The sequence below is a fragment of the Anas platyrhynchos genome, chromosome 34, assembly GCF_047663525.1.
Source record: "Anas platyrhynchos isolate ZD024472 breed Pekin duck chromosome 34, IASCAAS_PekinDuck_T2T, whole genome shotgun sequence".
Lineage (NCBI taxonomy): Eukaryota > Metazoa > Chordata > Aves > Anseriformes > Anatidae > Anas > Anas platyrhynchos.
This window is the reverse complement of record NC_092622.1, coordinates 2,492,565-2,509,522: the sequence shown is the minus strand read 5'-3', so window position 1 is coordinate 2,509,522 and position 16,958 is coordinate 2,492,565. Positions and strand designations below refer to the sequence as shown.

Sequence of the window (16,958 nt, the reverse complement as noted above, 5' to 3'; positions counted from 1 at the left end):
TTTCCATTCTTTGGGCACCTCTTGTGCAAGAAAAGGCATGTTATTCAATAAAAAAAAGGGCATGTTATTCAATACGCCCAGAGTTAGTCACTTTGCACGAAATGGACAAAAGCAGGATGAAGTTTTTCAGCACGGCGAGTTGGGAACTTTCCATGAGGAGCCGTGGCGGTGTGCTCACGGCGAGAGGCTTTCGTGGGCTCCTCCCGGTGTGGGAGCAGTGCCCTGCCTGCCTCCACGGGAGCAGAAGCCGCGGTGCTTTTCCTGCTGGACTTTATTTCTGCAAAGAATTCGGTTCATTTGGGAAGGCAGAGGGGGGGGGGAAAAACCCAGCCCGCTCTGTCTGCTTGGCAAGGAACCACTTGCTGATTCTTCGCTGGGGAGGCTGGAGGGCTGTGCAGAGGCTTCCTCGCGCTCTGCAGCACGGGGAGGCTGGGGCCCTCTGCCGTGTTCTGCACTTTGGTCTCCAGTTAGGCAGTGCTGAAAACACAGCTTGTGGTGGCAGAGATGGTAGAAACGGGGCTCGGAGGAGAAGCTCGGCCACAGCCCCTGTAGTTGGCGGGGCAGAGGGGAAGGGGCAGGGTCGCTCCTGGTGCCAGGGGCTGGCGGTGCCCTGTGGGCTCTCCACAAGCACAGGAGAGCGCGTGTGGTCCTCGCTTTCCAGCATGTGTTGGTAACCCCAGGGCTGGGGTTAAAAGCACACTCGGCATCACCCAGCAGCTTGCAGGAAGTAAAACCGAGCGGCTGGCAGCGCGTGGTGGGGATCCGCAGCTGCACGGCCGGACCCCGGCACTGTTCCTGGCGAGGGAGAGCTCCAGCGTTATTTAGGACACGCTGCACCAGCAGGGCTACCTGAGGCTCAGATGAAGGTGGCTGCTGGTCTAAATAGTTGTCTAAAACGGGACCAGGCTTGGACGGGAAGCTCAGCACGTGCTCAGGTGCCCTTGCTGGGTCAGCCTGGCTCCTCGCCTGCTGCGGGAGGACGTGGTGCCCCGTGGGGAGCCGCTCACGGCACTGTCCCTGCTGCCTGTGAGGCTGGAGTGCTGTGAGTCCTGCTGCTGGGAAGGCACGGCAGAAATAGCTGCTGTCTCCCTGTAAAATGGGATTTCACTATTTTTCTTGCGTGCTGCTGTTGACCCAGTCGAGCTGTGCTCTTGGCTCTGGTAAGAGCTGTTGAAGATTTCCTTGTTCAGCCCTAAAACCCAGAGAGGTTTGGGGACAGGGACGCTAGGAGAGCCCTTGCAAGGGGTCAGGCTTTCAGAGCTCTCCAGTCCACGTGTCACAAGCCCACGGTGTTTTGGGGCACAGCCACGCGCTGCTCCCTGAGGCAGCTGCCTCCCTGCCTGGGGTGAAGTGGGGCTGGAACCGAGACACTGGGGGAGCTTTTAGCAGGGCTTTGGGATATTACTTGTTTTATGGTGTGTTTTGTTGTTTGTCTTAATGCCGTGCTTCTTTTCTGAGAAGCTTAAAAATAAAGCCTTGCTTCCTTTGTAATTTTTCTAGTTAATAACGGAGATTAAGTCTCCTTGTATCGTGTAACCCCGGTTCTTAATGGCCCCCTGCGTGCTTGCCGGCACAGTCGCCTTTTGAGACAAAGTCTGTTGGCATCCGTGGGCGTGCTTTGGGCACCCGGGGGACGGGGACCCGCTGTGCTCGGTGTTGTCTGGGCACCACCTGGCCCCAGGTGCTCCCGGTGCTCCGGCAGGGAGTGGGACCCTGGGGAGGTGGGGGTGACCTCCCAGGGTTCAAAACGGGGAGCTCGCGAGTGCCTCGGGGGTGCCTCGCTGGCCCGGCACGTCCCAGCACCTGTGGGTGCCCAAGGACTGGCTGTGGGAGCTTGCAGGGTGCTCATCTCCTTGGCTGGGCTCGCTGGGGCTGGGTGAGGGCTCCCCTTCCACTCTGGCTGCTTGGGGCTCTGCTCTTTGGCAGGCTGCGTGCTGTGATGGACAAGGGAAGGCTTACCCCAGAGGGGTCGTGCTTTTCCTCCTGAACAGCTGTGCCTGCAGCAGTACTGCTTGCTTTGAAAGGGAAACGCAGTGCTTGTCCACGAGCTTCCTCTAGGCAAGAGCTGGGGGTGTCGGAGCAGAGCAGAGCCTGGCGTGGGCAAATGGGGCTGTTTTTGTCCCGGACAGTCATGGGAGCTGGAATGATTTGGGGCCGGTTGGCAACTTTGGGTGCTGCTTTTGCTCTGCGTGGTGACAGTTGCGCGTTTTGCTGTCTTGCAGGTCCTCAGAGCAAGGTGTCGCGATGCCAGCCCAACGAACACAACTGCCTGGGCACGGAGCTGTGCATACACATGAGCAAACTGTGCAACGGACTCCACGACTGCTTCGATGGCTCGGACGAGGGGCCGCACTGTCGGGGTAGGTGTCTGGGGGATGGCGAGGGTCCGCTCCCCAGCTACCCTCTGTGGACACACAGGACTTGCTGGAAGGTGGGCTGTGTCACGAGACACCTCCCTGGCCTCCTTTCCTTCTCCACCGTGGTGAGAGTCACAGGGTCTGCGTTTTTTTGTTTGGGGTGAGCCTCAGGTGTGTTGCCTTGGTGCTTTGTGTAACTGCTTTGCTCCGGTGCCAACGCACTCGCGTGCTCCCCTCTCCCAGCTCCAGGCAGCCAGTGTAGGGGTAGCTGAGCGCTTGCTGGCAGCTAGCAGGGTCGGAGATTATCCAGAGCCGCTTGCAAGTAAATGCCCATCATTCCTGAGCCTGCAGGCCATTAAATAGCTGCATTGTCTCCTGGGTTTAAAAGCTTGGAGAGTTCGGATTCTGGTTCAGATAAAAGATACTGGTATGTTTTTTTCCTTCTTTCCAGGAGCTTTGTTCTACCTCCTGGCCAGTCCCTGGTTGCTAATCCTGTTGGGAAACTCTCCCAAAATCAATGTGCGTTGGCTGCCTGGTGCACAGCTTAGCCGCACAGAAACACGTGTCCCGGGCTGACCCCAGAGCTGGGTCTCTGGGCGAGCAGCGTGCCTTCTGCCCAGCCTCGTCCCTTCCCCAGGCAGAGGGCTTTGGCTGGGCTGAGCTTCCATCACTCCCAGCCTGATACTGGCAGTGCCCGCGGCTGGCAGGGAGGCATTTCTTTGCCGCTGATCCCAAACCCCGTACCAGCCCCCGCAGCCTTTGCTCCAGGTTTAGGGAGAGGTGCTGCTAATCTGGCCCCGAGGATGATTATCCAGGAGATGAAGGCAGCAATTGGAGCAGGCGTGAAGTGAGAAGCGAGTGCTGCTGCGGTGCGAGGCACGGCCCCAAATGCCGCCTGTGTCCAGCCAAGGCCATTCCTGGAAGGGTCTGGAAGGGCAAATGTGTGGGGAAGGGGCTGGAGGCAGCCGGGGCTGGCACCCGAGGGGGCAGTGAAGAGCTCAGCCTTGCTGCTGCGCAAGGCCTCGGAGCACGTCCCAAGGCGTCACCCGTGTCCTGCTGCTCCGGTGGCCGTGCTGCAGACCCTCCAGCCCCGCTCCTCGCTGTGGGCTGGGGGCCCCGTGTACCCACGGGACATGGGGCACTCGGGGGGGCAGCTGCTGAACCCGTGATGCCTCTGCTGCAATGCTGCCTGCCAACGAGTGCTGCCCAGCCGGGCGCACGGGGAGCAGTCTCTGCGGGAAGGAGGCTGCGGAGCCTCTCCAGAGGTCGGGGTGGAGCCGAGGCTGGCTGGGCCCTGGCAAATGCGTTCATCCTGCATCCGATAGCAGGGCGTGGAGCTTGTCAGGCCTGAACGAGGAGCCCCAGGCCCTGCTGCTGCTGGTTCATGCTCCGGCCTGCTGGATAATCACGGCTCATCCTGCTCCCTTCACTGCCCTTTGCACCTGGCCTCTCTGCCCTGAGGTCTTTTGCTGATAAACGTGAGCTTCCTCTGCGCTCAGGAGGTTTGTCCCGCGGAGCCCCATCTGCAGAACTGGGGAGCCTCTGCTGCCCTTGCAAAAACCCGTAGGAGATGGAAATGCAATTAGAGCCTTTGTGCTGAAACTCCCTCCATTGTCTTCCCTGCCCTCTCCGCTTAAGACCCTGCATTCTTGAGTCTTTTTTTTCTTTTTTTTGTTGGATGCGTGTGGTGCTTTAGTGAGGAGATAAGAATCTGAAATGAATAGCCGGGCTTGCCAAAGCTGATAAACCTTGTAAACAAGTCAGCTGGGCCCTGCCTGCCCTATTAAACTATTACACATGCAAGGGGCAACATTTCCAGTCAGTCATTTTGGCCCTCGGTGCTAGCAGAGGAGGAAGATCTCTCCTGCAGCCAGCAAAGCCCCCCCCGGCCCCAAGCACAGAGAGGAGCCTCTGCGGCTGTAGCCTTGTAGGGTTGTGTGTCCCCCCCGCCCCGCCAAGCCCCCCGCAGCACGGCCACTTCAACCCCAGCAGCCTGAGGGCTCCCAGCGCTGCGTGTCGGGGACTCTGGCTGAGGGTGGCTGCTCGTGAAACTTCCCATCTGGATGTGGCCCCGGGAGGAGGAGGAGATGCAGGGGGGTGAGAGAGAAGAAAGGAGGGGGATCTGCAGGGGCAGGCTGCTGGGATTCGGAGGGCTCGGTGGGGAGCTGGTCCTGGCAAGGCTGGGCAGGGGTCCGGGTGTGGAAGCTTCACAGCTGAAGGGGCCGGGGCAGGACAGGTACGGTCACCCAGCTGTGGGACCTTGTCTGCAAATACCGCAAGGGCTGGGGAGGAGCGGGGCTTGGGATCTGAATTCCTGCACCTCGGGACAGCCTCCGGACAGCAGCGTTTGGGCAGGCTGGGAGGTGATGGGGGCCACGGAAAGGCAGAGCAGAGTTGCTGAATGTGGAGAAGCCACGGGACGTCCCTTGGCCTGCGAGCGCAGCACCCGAGCTCTGCTCCTCCTGCTAATGGGGACGTGGAAAGGGCCGAATTGTCCCGGTCTGCAGAGGCGCGTGGTTGGGCGGCTGCAGGCGCACTCTGTTTTTTCCCCTCTGCGAGCAGATTTGCTGGGACCCAAGTTCAGCGCCCTCTGAGCACCAAAATGACTGGGTTAGGCAGGGTGAGCGGAGAAAATAAAACCCAGTGCAAGCCGTCCCCCCAGACAAAGAGGCCTTTGTGGGCTGATGCACTCTTGTCTGGCACGGCGAGCATCCCTTCTGCTGGGAAAGCTTGCCCTGGCCCTGTGTTGGTTGGGCTGCGGTAGCCTCGCACTGCTGCTGGCATTAAGGGGCGAGCTGGGGCGGCTGTGCTCTTGCCCCACTGTGACACAGAAGGGCTGGGCACCCTGCTTGTCCCCCCTCAGGCCTGGTGGCAAAGGAGCCAGCTAGCACTGCACATCCCCTCCCCAGAGACCCCCAGCAGGCTAACGAGGCCTGGCGCTAAATAACCTTGAGACATTGGAGGCTGCCGTGTGTTGGTGGAGCAAGGCAGAAGCTGCCAAGGCCGCCCAGCAGCCCTGGCCTGCTTCGTGTGTTGGGAGCACTGGGAGATGTGAAGGCTTCGTGGGTGCTTTTAAACAGAAATTACGCCACGGGGAGCAGCGAGCCGGGCAGCCGTGTCTGTCCTCCAGCCTCTGCAGGCCTCTGGGCACTCCAAGGTGTCACCGCCTGCGGCGAGGCTGGGCCGGGTGCAGGGCTCTGGCACGCGTGGCCGCTTGCACCTCTGACCCTCCTCTCTCCTCTCCATCCCCTCTCTCCTCAGAGCAATTAGCAAATTGCACGGCCCTGGCCTGCCAGCACCACTGCGTGCCGACGCTGAGCGGTCCGGCCTGCTACTGCAACAACTCCTTCCAGCTGGCTGAGGACAGGAGGAGCTGCAAAGGTGGGTGCCGGTGCCGCGCTCCTGGGGCTGCGGTTGCTGTCTCAGCAGCAGGGGGCTTGGCAAAGTGGCCAAAGGGATCTGGGGTTCGCCGGGGGGTTCAGCAGGCTCTGATCTGTAGAGGTCAATAGGACAGGGCTCTGATCGTCTCCCTTCAGCTGCGGGGCTGTTCAGTGAATCCTGAGAAATATTGGAAGGGAGTGAGGACGTGGCTTTGTGTGGTCAGAGAGGCCGTCGCTGCACTGATGCACGCTGCTGTCCGTGCCTCGGGAAGGATGCTGGAAAATAGCAGGAGGTCAAAGGGAGTGATCAGATCCACGCAATGCCTAGAAACAAGTCTTGAAATGAGAGGTTTCTGCTGTTCCATCGTTCGTTTATCTGAGCAGGGGTGAAAAGGGGACTTTTAACAGCTCCTGCATGCACCTCTAGGGGTAAGAGCTTTCTGGTGGAGAGAGCTCTTTCATCTAGCAGAAGAAAGAGCAGCGTGCGAGCTGGGGGTTTGGAAGCTGAAGATGAGAGAAATTCAGACTAGAAATTCGCTGTGACGGTCCTTCTGCTTTCTGCATGTTGCTGGACTTCCTTGCAGAACGTATCTTTCCCTTGCATGGCAGCTAAGGAAAGATGCTGGTCCAAACCTTGTTTTTTTGTCTTCTTTTCCAGACTTCGATGAGTGCACCGTCTATGGGACCTGCAGCCAGACCTGCACCAACACAGAGGGTTCCTACACGTGCAGCTGTGTTGAAGGATACCTCTTGCAGCCTGATAACAGATCCTGCAAAGCCAAGAATGGTAAGATCCTGGACGAGAGAAGTGTGTTGTCTTTGGACAGCTCTGAAAAGCATTGCCTCCTGCTGTAGGTGTGCCCCTGCCGCCCTTCTTTGCTTTAAGCCGCTCTTCCCTGAGTACAACCGGTGCTGCCACCTTCCCTCTTGCACATGTTGGGCTGTGTGCCACAGCCCTGCTTCTGCGGGAGCAGAAGGGCCGGGCTGTGTGCTGATCACACCATCACAGAATCATTTCGGTTGAAGGAGACCTCCAAGATCACCCAGTCCAACCTCTGACCTAACAGTAACCAGTCCTCCACTAAACCATATCACTGAGCTCTCCATCTAAACGTCTTTTAAAGACCTCCAGGGATGGTGACTCCACCACTTCCCTGGGCAGCCCATTCCAATACCTCACAACCCTTTTGGTAAAGAAGTTTTTCCTAACATCCAACCTAAACCTCCCCTGGCGCAACTTTAGCCCATTCCCCCTCGTCCTGTCACCAGGCACGTGGGAGAACAGGCCAACCCCCACCTCTCTACAGCCTCCTTTAAGGTATCTGTAGAGAGCGATAAGGTCGCCCCTGAGCCTCCTCTTCTCCAGGCTGAACAATCCCAGCTCCCAGCTCAGCCGCTCCCCGTAGGCCTTGTTCTCCAGACCCCTCACCAGCTTCATTGCCCTTCTCTGGACCTGCTCAAGCACCTCGATGTCCTTCTTGTAGCGAGGGGCCCAAAACTGAACACAGTACTTAAGGTGTGGCTTGATGTGGTGCTGCAGCCATAAGCTGTGGTGCCTGGCCATGACCCCCTTTCTCCTCTCCAGAGCCTGTCGACCGCCCTCCTGTGCTGCTCATCGCCAACTCCCAGAACATCCTGGCCACCTACCTGAGCGGGGCCCCCGTGCCCAACATCACCCCCACCAGTGCCAAGCAGACCACGGCCATGGACTTCAACTACGTGGAAGACACGGTGTGCTGGGTGCACGTGGGCGACAGTGCCTCCCAGACCATCCTCAAGTGTGCCAAGATCCCCAACCTGAAAGGCTTTGTGGAAGAGCGCTCCATCAACATCTCCCTCAGCCTGCACCGTGAGTGCCCGATCCCCTCCAAAGCTTGCTCCTGCTCCTTGTGACCTGAGAGTCCCAAAGGGGGTGTTTCAGTGGGAGGTAGCCTCCTGCAGGGCCAGGCACTTAGGCTTTGGCACAGACTTTTCCTCTTTATTCTCCTTTTACCTTCCGCTTTCCTTTTCCTTCCCTCTTATTATTCCTAGCAAGTCTCAGGGCTTCTTTGTGCAAGTATATAACAAAAAATGACGTGGTGAGGAGTGGAGGTGATACCTGCATAGGGGGGATGGGGCCAGCAGTTCTCCCTGCTTCCTCTTTTGGTTTTGTCCCTGTGTTGTTCTTGCCAAAGTGGGCTCTGGTCTCCTGTCCCTCAGCAGGGATTGAGACCAAAATCCTGACCCAGAAGTGCCAAATCCAGACCAGTCACGCAGCCGGGTGAGTCGTGATGAGTGCGGTCACAGCACAGCCTCCTGTTTGGGCTTGCTGGTCCCAGTTCAGCAGTCAGACAGGGGATTTCGGTGCTCTTTGACTCAGGCCCTCTAGAAAATGGAGGGGAGAGGACTATGTGGGTGCGTGCCCCCGTCTGCTCTCCCGAGAGCCCTGTGGGCATCGTGGCAGAAAGCTGCGGGCTTCCCAGGCCCTTCCTTTGTGTGCCCTCGTGTGCGCCTGGTGCAGGGCAGGTGGGATCGGAACAGAAGCTGTGGAGGTGGCTGAGTGTCGTAGCTGTGCAGCCAGGATGTGGAAACGGCCCCTTGCTGTTTTCCTGTCACCGATTTCATCCTCTGAAACCACAGACTGAGGCAGCTAGGGTGGGATTTTGGTGTTTTCAGGGCATCACCATCTGGTTCTGCAGCCCTTGGCTTCCCTGGTGTAATCCTCCCATTGTATTTTACCTCTTGAAACCAGGAGTGCTTTCAGACGGCGGCTGCCTGATGCAATAAGGATCCCCATCCTTCGAAACGAGGGCGCTTTCACCTGATGAGCAATAGCGAGCGTAGCAAATTAGATGAACATGTATGGACGGGTCTCTGCAAACCAACAGAAGTCTCCGGCGGGTCCATGGGCGAGGGCGTTGCTCTGCCCCCGGCAGCGTCACGGTGGCCCAGCCAGGACGGGGAGAAGGGGCCAAATCCTGGCTGTGCTTGGGGTGCACGGGGCTGCTGGGGACCGGCCCGTGCCACCCTTGAGCCCCGGCTGAGCTGGGGCTCAGCGTGCTCCGGCCGCTGTGCCGCACGGAGGGTGTGCGTGGCACGGTGCATTTAGGCTTGTGCTGTGTATTTTTAGGGCAGTGTGTATTTTTAGGGAGCGGCCTCACCCTTTGCTCTTACAGGCGATAGCCTGAAATTAGGCAGGACAGGGCTGGGCTTTGCTTTCTGTTCCCCCCCCCAGTGGTTTGAGGTCTGCTTTCGTGTGCTCCTCCTGCTTCTCTTAAGGCGTCCTCAAGATGAGATTGGTCTCTCCCCTTGGTTCCCAGGAGGGTCCTGTGGGGTTTCTTCCAGGGCGTTAGGGTTTTCATTTCCCGCAGCTGTGGCTGGTGGCCAGGAACCACGGGTGCAGGGGACAGCGACTGTGGCCCTGTCCTCCAGTTTATTGCCTCGGTCTGGGTTGCTGCAGTCTCCCTGCGTGATCCGGGTCGGGTCCCTTGGAGGAGTGCACATCACCAGCATGAAGGCTTGCCATGGCCCGCAGCCTTGATCGAATGATCTGGCAAGGGGGAGCCGGGTGCCCCAGCCATGCTGCTGGGGCAGAGGCTGTGTCTGGAAGGCAGGCTCACCATCCCCGACAGCGAGCAGCCTCCCTGGCTCATCCTGAAGCCCCTGAGGTGCTCTCGCTTGGCTTTGGACTGCAGGAGATTAACGGTGTGGGCAGCAGAAGAGGGCTGGGATTGGGCTCAAATCGAGGGAGCCGAGGGTGGAGAGAGAACTTCTAGACCAAGAGGCAGGCAGCGGGGCAGGACCGGAGCCCCGACGCCTGCTCTGCTGCCCCTCTGCCGTGCCTGAGTGGGGGCTTTGGGGGCAGTTGTCCTGGCTGCTGTGGCTCCAGGAGGTTATTAACCTTCTGCAGACAGCCTTTTAATTGTGGACAAGAGGGGAAGGTAGCTCATAATAAGACCGTGTTCAAGTCCAAACAAGAAAAGGTGCTTTGCTTTGCTTGTCCTCCTGATGTTGTTACTGTTTAGAGTAGGAAGAGGGGAATTCAGCTCGCCTGGATGAGAAAACTCCTGCTTTTGCCCTGGATTGAAGGGAAGAGTCCCCTTTGCAGGAAGGAGGGCGGCAGCAGCTCCTGCACGCTGTCCCCACTGCTGGTGCGTGGTGGGTGCCTGCACATGAGCTGCGGAGGCTCTCTGTGGGGTTACACGGCAATAGGGTCACTCCTCCAGCGTGCAGGTGTGAAACCACCTCGGGTTTGGGTTGCTGAACCGTTTGGCTCCGATTTTGTTGGTACTGATTTTCAGACAACTGTTGGCCATCCTCCCTGCCCCGGGTCCCAAGCCTGGGTTGGATTTTGGGGGGTTCTGATGAGGAGATAACGTCACTCTCCTGCTTCTCCCTGTTGGGACACTGAAGAGATCTATCAATCCAATTAGTGGATTCTCTCTTTATTTGCTGCTTTATGACATTTATCTACTAACAGCGGGAGCCAGACTTCCCTGGTGCCTGCTGCTTATGTGGCTTGAGTTGGCATCTGATGGGGAAAGACTGATGCTAAAGGGCTGAAAATGAGCAGCCCCCAGCTGTCACCGGTAAGTCTGGGATGGTGAAATGTCACAGCCCAGTTCTGATAGGAGCTGTGCTTCCATGCCTTTTTGTCCCCTCTCCATTCCTGCGGAGAGATTAGTGTCACTTGTGTTGTGGGAGATGTGTTAAATGAGTACTATTAACAGGGCTTGGCAAGACCCACTGAATGCTGAAGCTTTGCTTTTCCCCAGTTCCTTGCACTGCTAAACCCTTTCTTCTGTCACAAACCTTGAGTATTGATGCACTTTTTCATGGTGGCTGTCCCTTGGTTCCCAAAGACGTGCAGCCCAGGGACGTTTCTCACAGGCAGTGATTTTCTCAGTTGATTTGAGGCGTCCTGTTCCCTGCCCCCACATCTCTTGCAGGAGCATGCTAAAAATCAGAGGCTGGTGAAGTCTTCCACCCCTTTCTCTAAGAGAAATAATAAAAAAAAAAAAAAGTAACAAAAAAAAACTCATTTTGGAACTGAGTTATTTCTCTTTGCATCAGTCCGTGATGCAGAGCCCCGGGCACCTCTGTGTGCACGAGCTGCAGGATGCAGTGGGCTCGGTGGCAGTGCCGGCACCGGAGGCAGCGCTGCAAGTGGGAGGCGATCCCTGGCTTGTGTTGCAAAGCCGCAAAACCCACGGTGGGGAAGGGGTGGGGGACTCAAGCTCCCTTATCGCGGCAGGAATTTGGTTGGCTCTGTTCCCTGCCCCCCCTCTCTGCAGGGAGCTCAGAGGCAGCACCTTCGCATCCAGACACCGTGGGACTGCCGGGGTCTGGGGTCTGCAGTCAGCACCCCTGGGCACGTGCAGCCCCTGCCCTTGGTCCTCCTTAGCCCTTGGGTCTGTAGGACCGCGGGGCTGAGAATGGGGAATGAGCTCTCCTCTGAGCTGCGCGAGAAGGGCCTCGTCCTTCCTGCCAATGCTGAATCGCAAAAAGGGGAACTTGTTTCTTCTTTCCTCCCTTTCCGCTTTCTCTCTTTCTCTCTCTCCTCCGCTCTGTGTGAAAATTCCAGTCCTGTTTCTAATCAGGGAAAATCCTGGCAGGCACCGAATATATGCTCACATTCAAGGACAAAAAGGAGTGTGTGTTGGTGTGTGCAGGGGAAGAGCTCCTCTCTGCAGCTTGCAGAGGTTTTCCCCTGCTGCTCAGACAGTCAGCCCAGTGTCTGCTCTGCTGGCCTTCCCCGAGCCGAGCCGGCTGCTGGGAGCGGAGCTGCGGGGAGCTGGGACCCCTTGAGGGGGCTGCTCCCCAGCGGAGCCCCCTCAGTCCCCAGGGAGCCCTGGGGGCAGTTCCCTCCACCGGTACTTCCAGCCCTGTCCTGGCCCTGTTATGCTTTGGGGTTCCCCTTGCTGGGGCACGGGTCTGCTCCTGGCCATCCCCTGCCACCACCCGTGCCCCCGGTGCTGCGCCTGTCTGGCCGCTGGCACCGGGCTCTGCAGCGCTCCCAGGCTTCGTCCCCAGCTCCTGCCGGCCACATGGGGCTCGGTTCCCTCTGCGGCTGCAGGCTTGTAGGGTTCATTTCAGAGCAAGACTTGACCCCAGTTAGGCCCTGTCCTCCCCGGCTGCCCTGCTGAGGAGGCTCGGGTGCCGCGGGTCTCCTGCAGACCCACCTCGGTTGGCAGCTAATCCCCGACCCTCCGGGGACCCGCTGGTCCCGTGCGTTTTCTCAACCAGATTTCAGCCTCCACGTGTTTCCTGAGACAATGTTCTCATTTGTTTGGAGTTGGCCTTCCAAGGAATTTCAAAGCAAAACAAAACAAAACAAAATCTGCTTTCAGGCTTTCACGTTGCTAAACCCCCGCTGGGTGAGCGGCAGGCTGGCCACAGGGAGCCGCGCTGCGCTCCAGCCGCCCTCTTCCCCTTCCCCAGCCGCTTCTCGCTCCATCCTCGGCTGTTGCAGAGGCCCGTGGAGGTTTGCTGTGGGACCTCTCCCACCGCCCCCCCCCCTTGCTGCTGGTCCTGCCACCTGTGCTCCCATCCTGGGGCTGCTTTTTGGAAAGTGCCCGGTGCGTTCGCAGCTGCTTGCACCAGTCCCTGAGTCCTTCAGACCTCCTGGGGGCTCGCTGCGGGGTCACCAAAGGGGTGAGGGAAGCGGTGTGCTCGGGCTTGAGGTCGGGTTGGGGTGCCCTTAAATCAGATCCGTGCCTCGGTTCTTTGTAGGTGAATGAGAAAGGCAAAATCTGTCCCCGCAGAGAGCTGGGGGTCGAGGCGCGTGGTCCTGCAAGGAGCAGTCCTTCAGGGTGTGTAAAGGACACCGTTAATTGGCAGCAGCTTGACCCAGCCTTTCAGCATCCCAGGCTTTTATTGTGAGCGCTGCGATTGCCGCGTTAAAGCCTCAGTTCCCGGAGTGGTGCGATCAAGTGATACTCGGCTTTCAAGAAAGGAAAGAGTTCGTTGCTTCTACTATGGAAAAATACTAGCAAACACGTGTCAGGAGACCGAAAGCAGAGTTTCTCAATGGATCTCCTGGTGGTTCCTCCCTTCCTTGTTCTCTCCCTTTCTTTTTTTTCCCCGCTTCTCAAACAACTCCTGACTTTTTGCATGGTACCGGTAGCTCCGCAGTGCCAGGGCTCCTTGCCCTGAATGCATTTATTGTGCTGCGAGATCCCTGGTGCCAGTACAGCTCAATTTGTGGCTCTGGAGCTGGAGGTGCCTGAGCCTTGCTCCCCTCGGAGTGCAGGGGAGGTGGCGGTGGCTTTGCCGGCGTCCCCGCAGAAGCCAGGATGGGTCCGGGCCAGCCGTGCCCGCGGCTGCGCCGCTGGGGTCTGCGGGCTGGCGTCCAGGAATGTCGGCTGCCTGGCGGGACGCGGCCAGGGTTGCTGGGAAAAGGCTGCGGAGCCTTTTCTTGATTTATTATTTCTCGTTTTAAAGTTTGTTGTTTTCTTTGTCTTTTATAAAACAAGCCCCCAGGAAGGGGTTTGAAATAGTGGGACATTTGATCCCGAGTGCATTATAAACCTTAAATGATAACAATCTGGCCATTATTAAAATACCTTCCTGGGCAGCATCTATCTAAACAAGCATGTCTAGGAGGTTGTTTTCATTGACTCCATTTCAGCCCTGTTACTCGTAATGACCTGTTCTGTTGCCAATAAGCAGAAAAGCTGTAGGGTTTGGGACAAATTGATTTCAGGGAGATGTTGGTCTACAGAGAAGTCCAAGTACGTTTCTTTCCCCGCTTTGCATGGAAAGCTATTTTTCTTCCTTGCTGCCTCGTTCTAGCCAAGAAAGAGGCTCTGATGTGAACTTCTTTGGCAAGAAAGAGGGATGATTGGTAATTTCATCTGCTGATTCCTTGCTTGCTTGCTTTTTAACTGTTGATGACTGCTCTCATAGCAGCAACTCACGAGAGCCAGGGACGTGATCACCTTCTCCTGCTTTACCTGATGTGGGTTCTTGGGCCAGGGTGCTTGCGCCCACCCGTCGGCTCGTTGTGCTGGGGGGGGATGAAGGCTGCGGTGGTTTCAGGCAGCCCCTTCGCTTGGTGCCTGCCCGGATTTGTTCAGCGTGGATGCAGATGTGGGGTGGGCAGGGTGCAGGAGCTGGGGGAGACGGGTCCCCCGCCATGGGGTTGCTGCAGAGGCACCGACAGCTCCCTGGGGCCGAGCAGGACTCTGCTCTTTGCAGTTCAATTCCTCTTTGTGCTTCCTGCATGAGAGACGGGAACTGAGGCTTGGAGAGGGCTGAGCAGGGCCTCAGCGATGCCCAAAAGCAGCGTGGGGCTGGGGGCAGTACGGGGCTGCCGGCAGAGCCCCCAGCAGAGGGGCTCAGTGTGCCCCCACTCTGGGGAAGGGGCAGATCTTTGGCTGTGCTGGGTCCCCGAGGGCTGCAGGCAGCAGCCCCGTGCCACGGTGGCACCACGGGGGGGGTGCAGGGGGCAGTTCGGGGGGGTTGGGCTCTGCTGCTGGCTCCCTGCCTCGCAGAGCTGTGGAGAGGGGCTCCCTGCGCTCCCCCCATCCTCGGGCAGCGGCCGTGTGCTCTGCCAAGTGAGGTCCTTTTCCTGGCGGGGAGCCTGCTGTGAGTTCTGGTTAAACGGGCCGCATTAAGTTTTCATTATGCAAAGGAAAAAAAAGAAAAAAAGAGAAAGAAAAAAAAAAAAAGGGGAGGAGGAAGAGGAAGCAAAAGTGCTTCAGGTTACGCAAGAGCCTGGTCTCGAGGGGCACTGCCTTGTTAGGCGGCTGTCAAAGCCTCGTGCGGGGCAGCTGCGGGAGGAAGGCTCCAGCCTGTGCCACCTCCTGCGTGCATCGTGCACGGCTGCTGCTGCTGGAGAAGAGCCGGGGTCTGACCATGCTGGGGGCAGCAGCTGCCCACCCCGCTCCCATCCCTCTCCGCTCCCCACGCGGCAGCCGCTGCCCTCCTGTCCCCCCCTCCGGCAGCGGCGAGGTGCCGCTCAGCACGGGCCGAGCCCTGTTTCCACGTTACTGAAGATTAAAGGGCGAAATTAATTCCCCCGGTAATTGGGATCCTCTTGTGCACGGAGACGTGTTTGAGTCGAAGTGGCGGGGGGCATGTTTCCTCCTGCAAACCTCTGTCTGTCTGTCCTGTGCTGCCGCTGCTGCGCTCTGCTGGGGCCGCCCCGCCTGCAGCCGGCCCCGTCTCAGCTTTCTCGTCCCTTGTCCCCTTGCCCTCCCCAAAGCACCCCAAATAAAGCACCCACGGGTTCTCGCTGCCCTCTCCTTGCAGCCAGAAGCAGGCCGAGCAGCCTGTCCCTCGGCCGGCCTCTGCTGAATGCTGCTGGTGGTGGAACCGCCTCATTAAGGAACAGTAATTAAAGTCCCTTGGCTGTCCTCTGCAGCTGAGACAGAGCTTGCCCCAGCTCTGTTCTCGCTCTTCCCAACTTCCAGCGCTGCAGCTGGGAAAGGGGGGAGCAGGCTGGGGTCTGGGGAAGAGCCCTGGAGCTGGGGAAGGCAACGGAGGAGGCAGGAGGGGGCCGCCACCCCTGGGGGGGGACAGTGCAGCTCGTGGGGCGCGAGAGGCTCACGCAGGCACACGGCGCATGCATGGAGGCCGCGAGCATCCCTCTGCACGCCGAGTCAGACATCCTGGCCGTGGGCCACAGGCTCCCACCCAGCAGTTTCTCCTCTGAGCTAAACAGCTTAACGGAGTTCTTTTTTTTTCTTTTTTTTTAATATATTTATTTTTTTAGCTTGGTTTTCTAAGGAGACCAGGCTGACGTGATGGTGCTGGCTGTACCCGCCGGTGTCTGTCCTGTCCGCAGCGCCTCCTCCTCGCTCACAGGCTGGCAGCCGATGGCAGCTTCTGCTGCAGGGGCTGAGCCAGACCCTGCAGCCCGAGGGGGGGGGGGGTGTTTAGCTGACCCCAGGCCAAAAACCAGCTGCCCGGCATTGGTACAGGGGCACGGAGGGACCCCAGCCCCCTGGGGATGTGTGGTGGGACCCAGCCGTCCCCATCCCTGCTGGCCGGGGGAGGCGGATGCCCTGAGGGGCCGGAGTTTGTCTTTGTGCCTGTCCTGTTAGCACACTTTAATTAAGGAAAATTGTCCCCAGGAGCAGTGTTTATCCACAGAGCAGTTTGCCATTACAGAGAGCGTCTTGTTCTCCGGGGCAGAGGATGTGTGTGGAGGGAAGAGACAGAAATTCCTTCAGATTATGGTATTATGTAAATGTATCAAACGGATCATTCCCTATAAAAAAGAAAGTAGGAAACCAACGTATTTGAGCAGCCCTGGGGACTGCATTCCTGACGAGCCTTCGTTCCTCTTCTGGAGGCGTTTTTGAACTGAAACATTTGGCGACTTTTCCAAGCTTTTTCCTCGGCAGCAGTGTGCCGGGGGCTCCCTGTGTGCGGTGGCAGCCGCGCCGGCACGGCTGGGTGCTGGAGGCAGCCCCGTCCCATCTCCTGGGGCACCACCACCACCAAAGCATTGAAAGCAAAATATGTAGGTTGTTTTCAGGAGATGAATTTGGACCTAAAAACAACATGCGAGTAGCAGCAGCAGAGCTCGGTTGAGCTCCTCGATGTGTGCTGGAGTAAAGCAGAAATGGACCTCATCAGACAGGGGAGCGAGGGGCTTGTTTGATTTAACTTTTGTTGGAGGGTGGCGATGCTTTCAGCTGCCCCAAAGGGGGAGACTGGCAAGGGAGAGCTCCCCAGCAGAACTGGGACCTTTCCTGAGCAATTCCTGCCGTGTCCTGCTCCAGCAGTAGTCAAGAAGCAGGATTTCTTCCAGAGCGCTGCAGCACTTTGCCTCTTACACGCTTAAAAGTGCAAGAGTTAGGGTGAGCTTGACTTGCACGCATCTTAATTGCAGCTGTTCCAGAATTGTGTCGAAATCCATGTTTTAGTCTGAGACAAGATTGCATGTTTCCTTCCTCCTTGTGTCAGACCATAATTGATGTATTTGCAGAGTGCACAACAACTGATTCATGCAGAGGAAAGTTATGTGCTGGGTCAGCAAAGCTAGTTCCCCAAAAAACCCACAGTCTTACAGTGCTTGACTTGCTGTGGGGTAATTCAGATATTCCAGGGCTTGGGTTAAGGAAGGGAGAGCCTCCGGCAGGAGCTCCTGGGATGGCTGCTCTGGCAGTGAACCGCGTGTGCCAAGGAGCTCTTTGTGCAGGACAGGATGCTCCCAGCCCCACTGAGCACAGGATGAGGTTGGGATTGGGGGCAGGAGAAGGGTTTTGCTGGGAAGACTTGTAAGGGTTGG

At 58.0% G+C, this 16,958-nt stretch overlaps 1 protein-coding gene across 8 annotated transcripts in view; it reads left to right on the top strand.

Annotated features, from left to right (window-relative positions):
• The window catches only part of LRP1 (LDL receptor related protein 1), an 87,486-nt gene that overhangs the window by 21,842 nt on the left and 48,686 nt on the right, over positions 1-16,958 (top strand). For all 8 annotated transcript variants that reach the window (XM_072031914.1, XM_038171503.2, XM_072031910.1 and 5 more), the window contains 4 exons: positions 2,223-2,360; positions 5,619-5,738; positions 6,396-6,524; positions 7,323-7,586. In XM_072031914.1, coding sequence (XP_071888015.1) covers positions 2,223-2,360; positions 5,619-5,738; positions 6,396-6,524; positions 7,323-7,586 — 651 coding nt within the window. The remainder of the gene's footprint in view (positions 1-2,222; positions 2,361-5,618; positions 5,739-6,395; positions 6,525-7,322; positions 7,587-16,958) is intronic.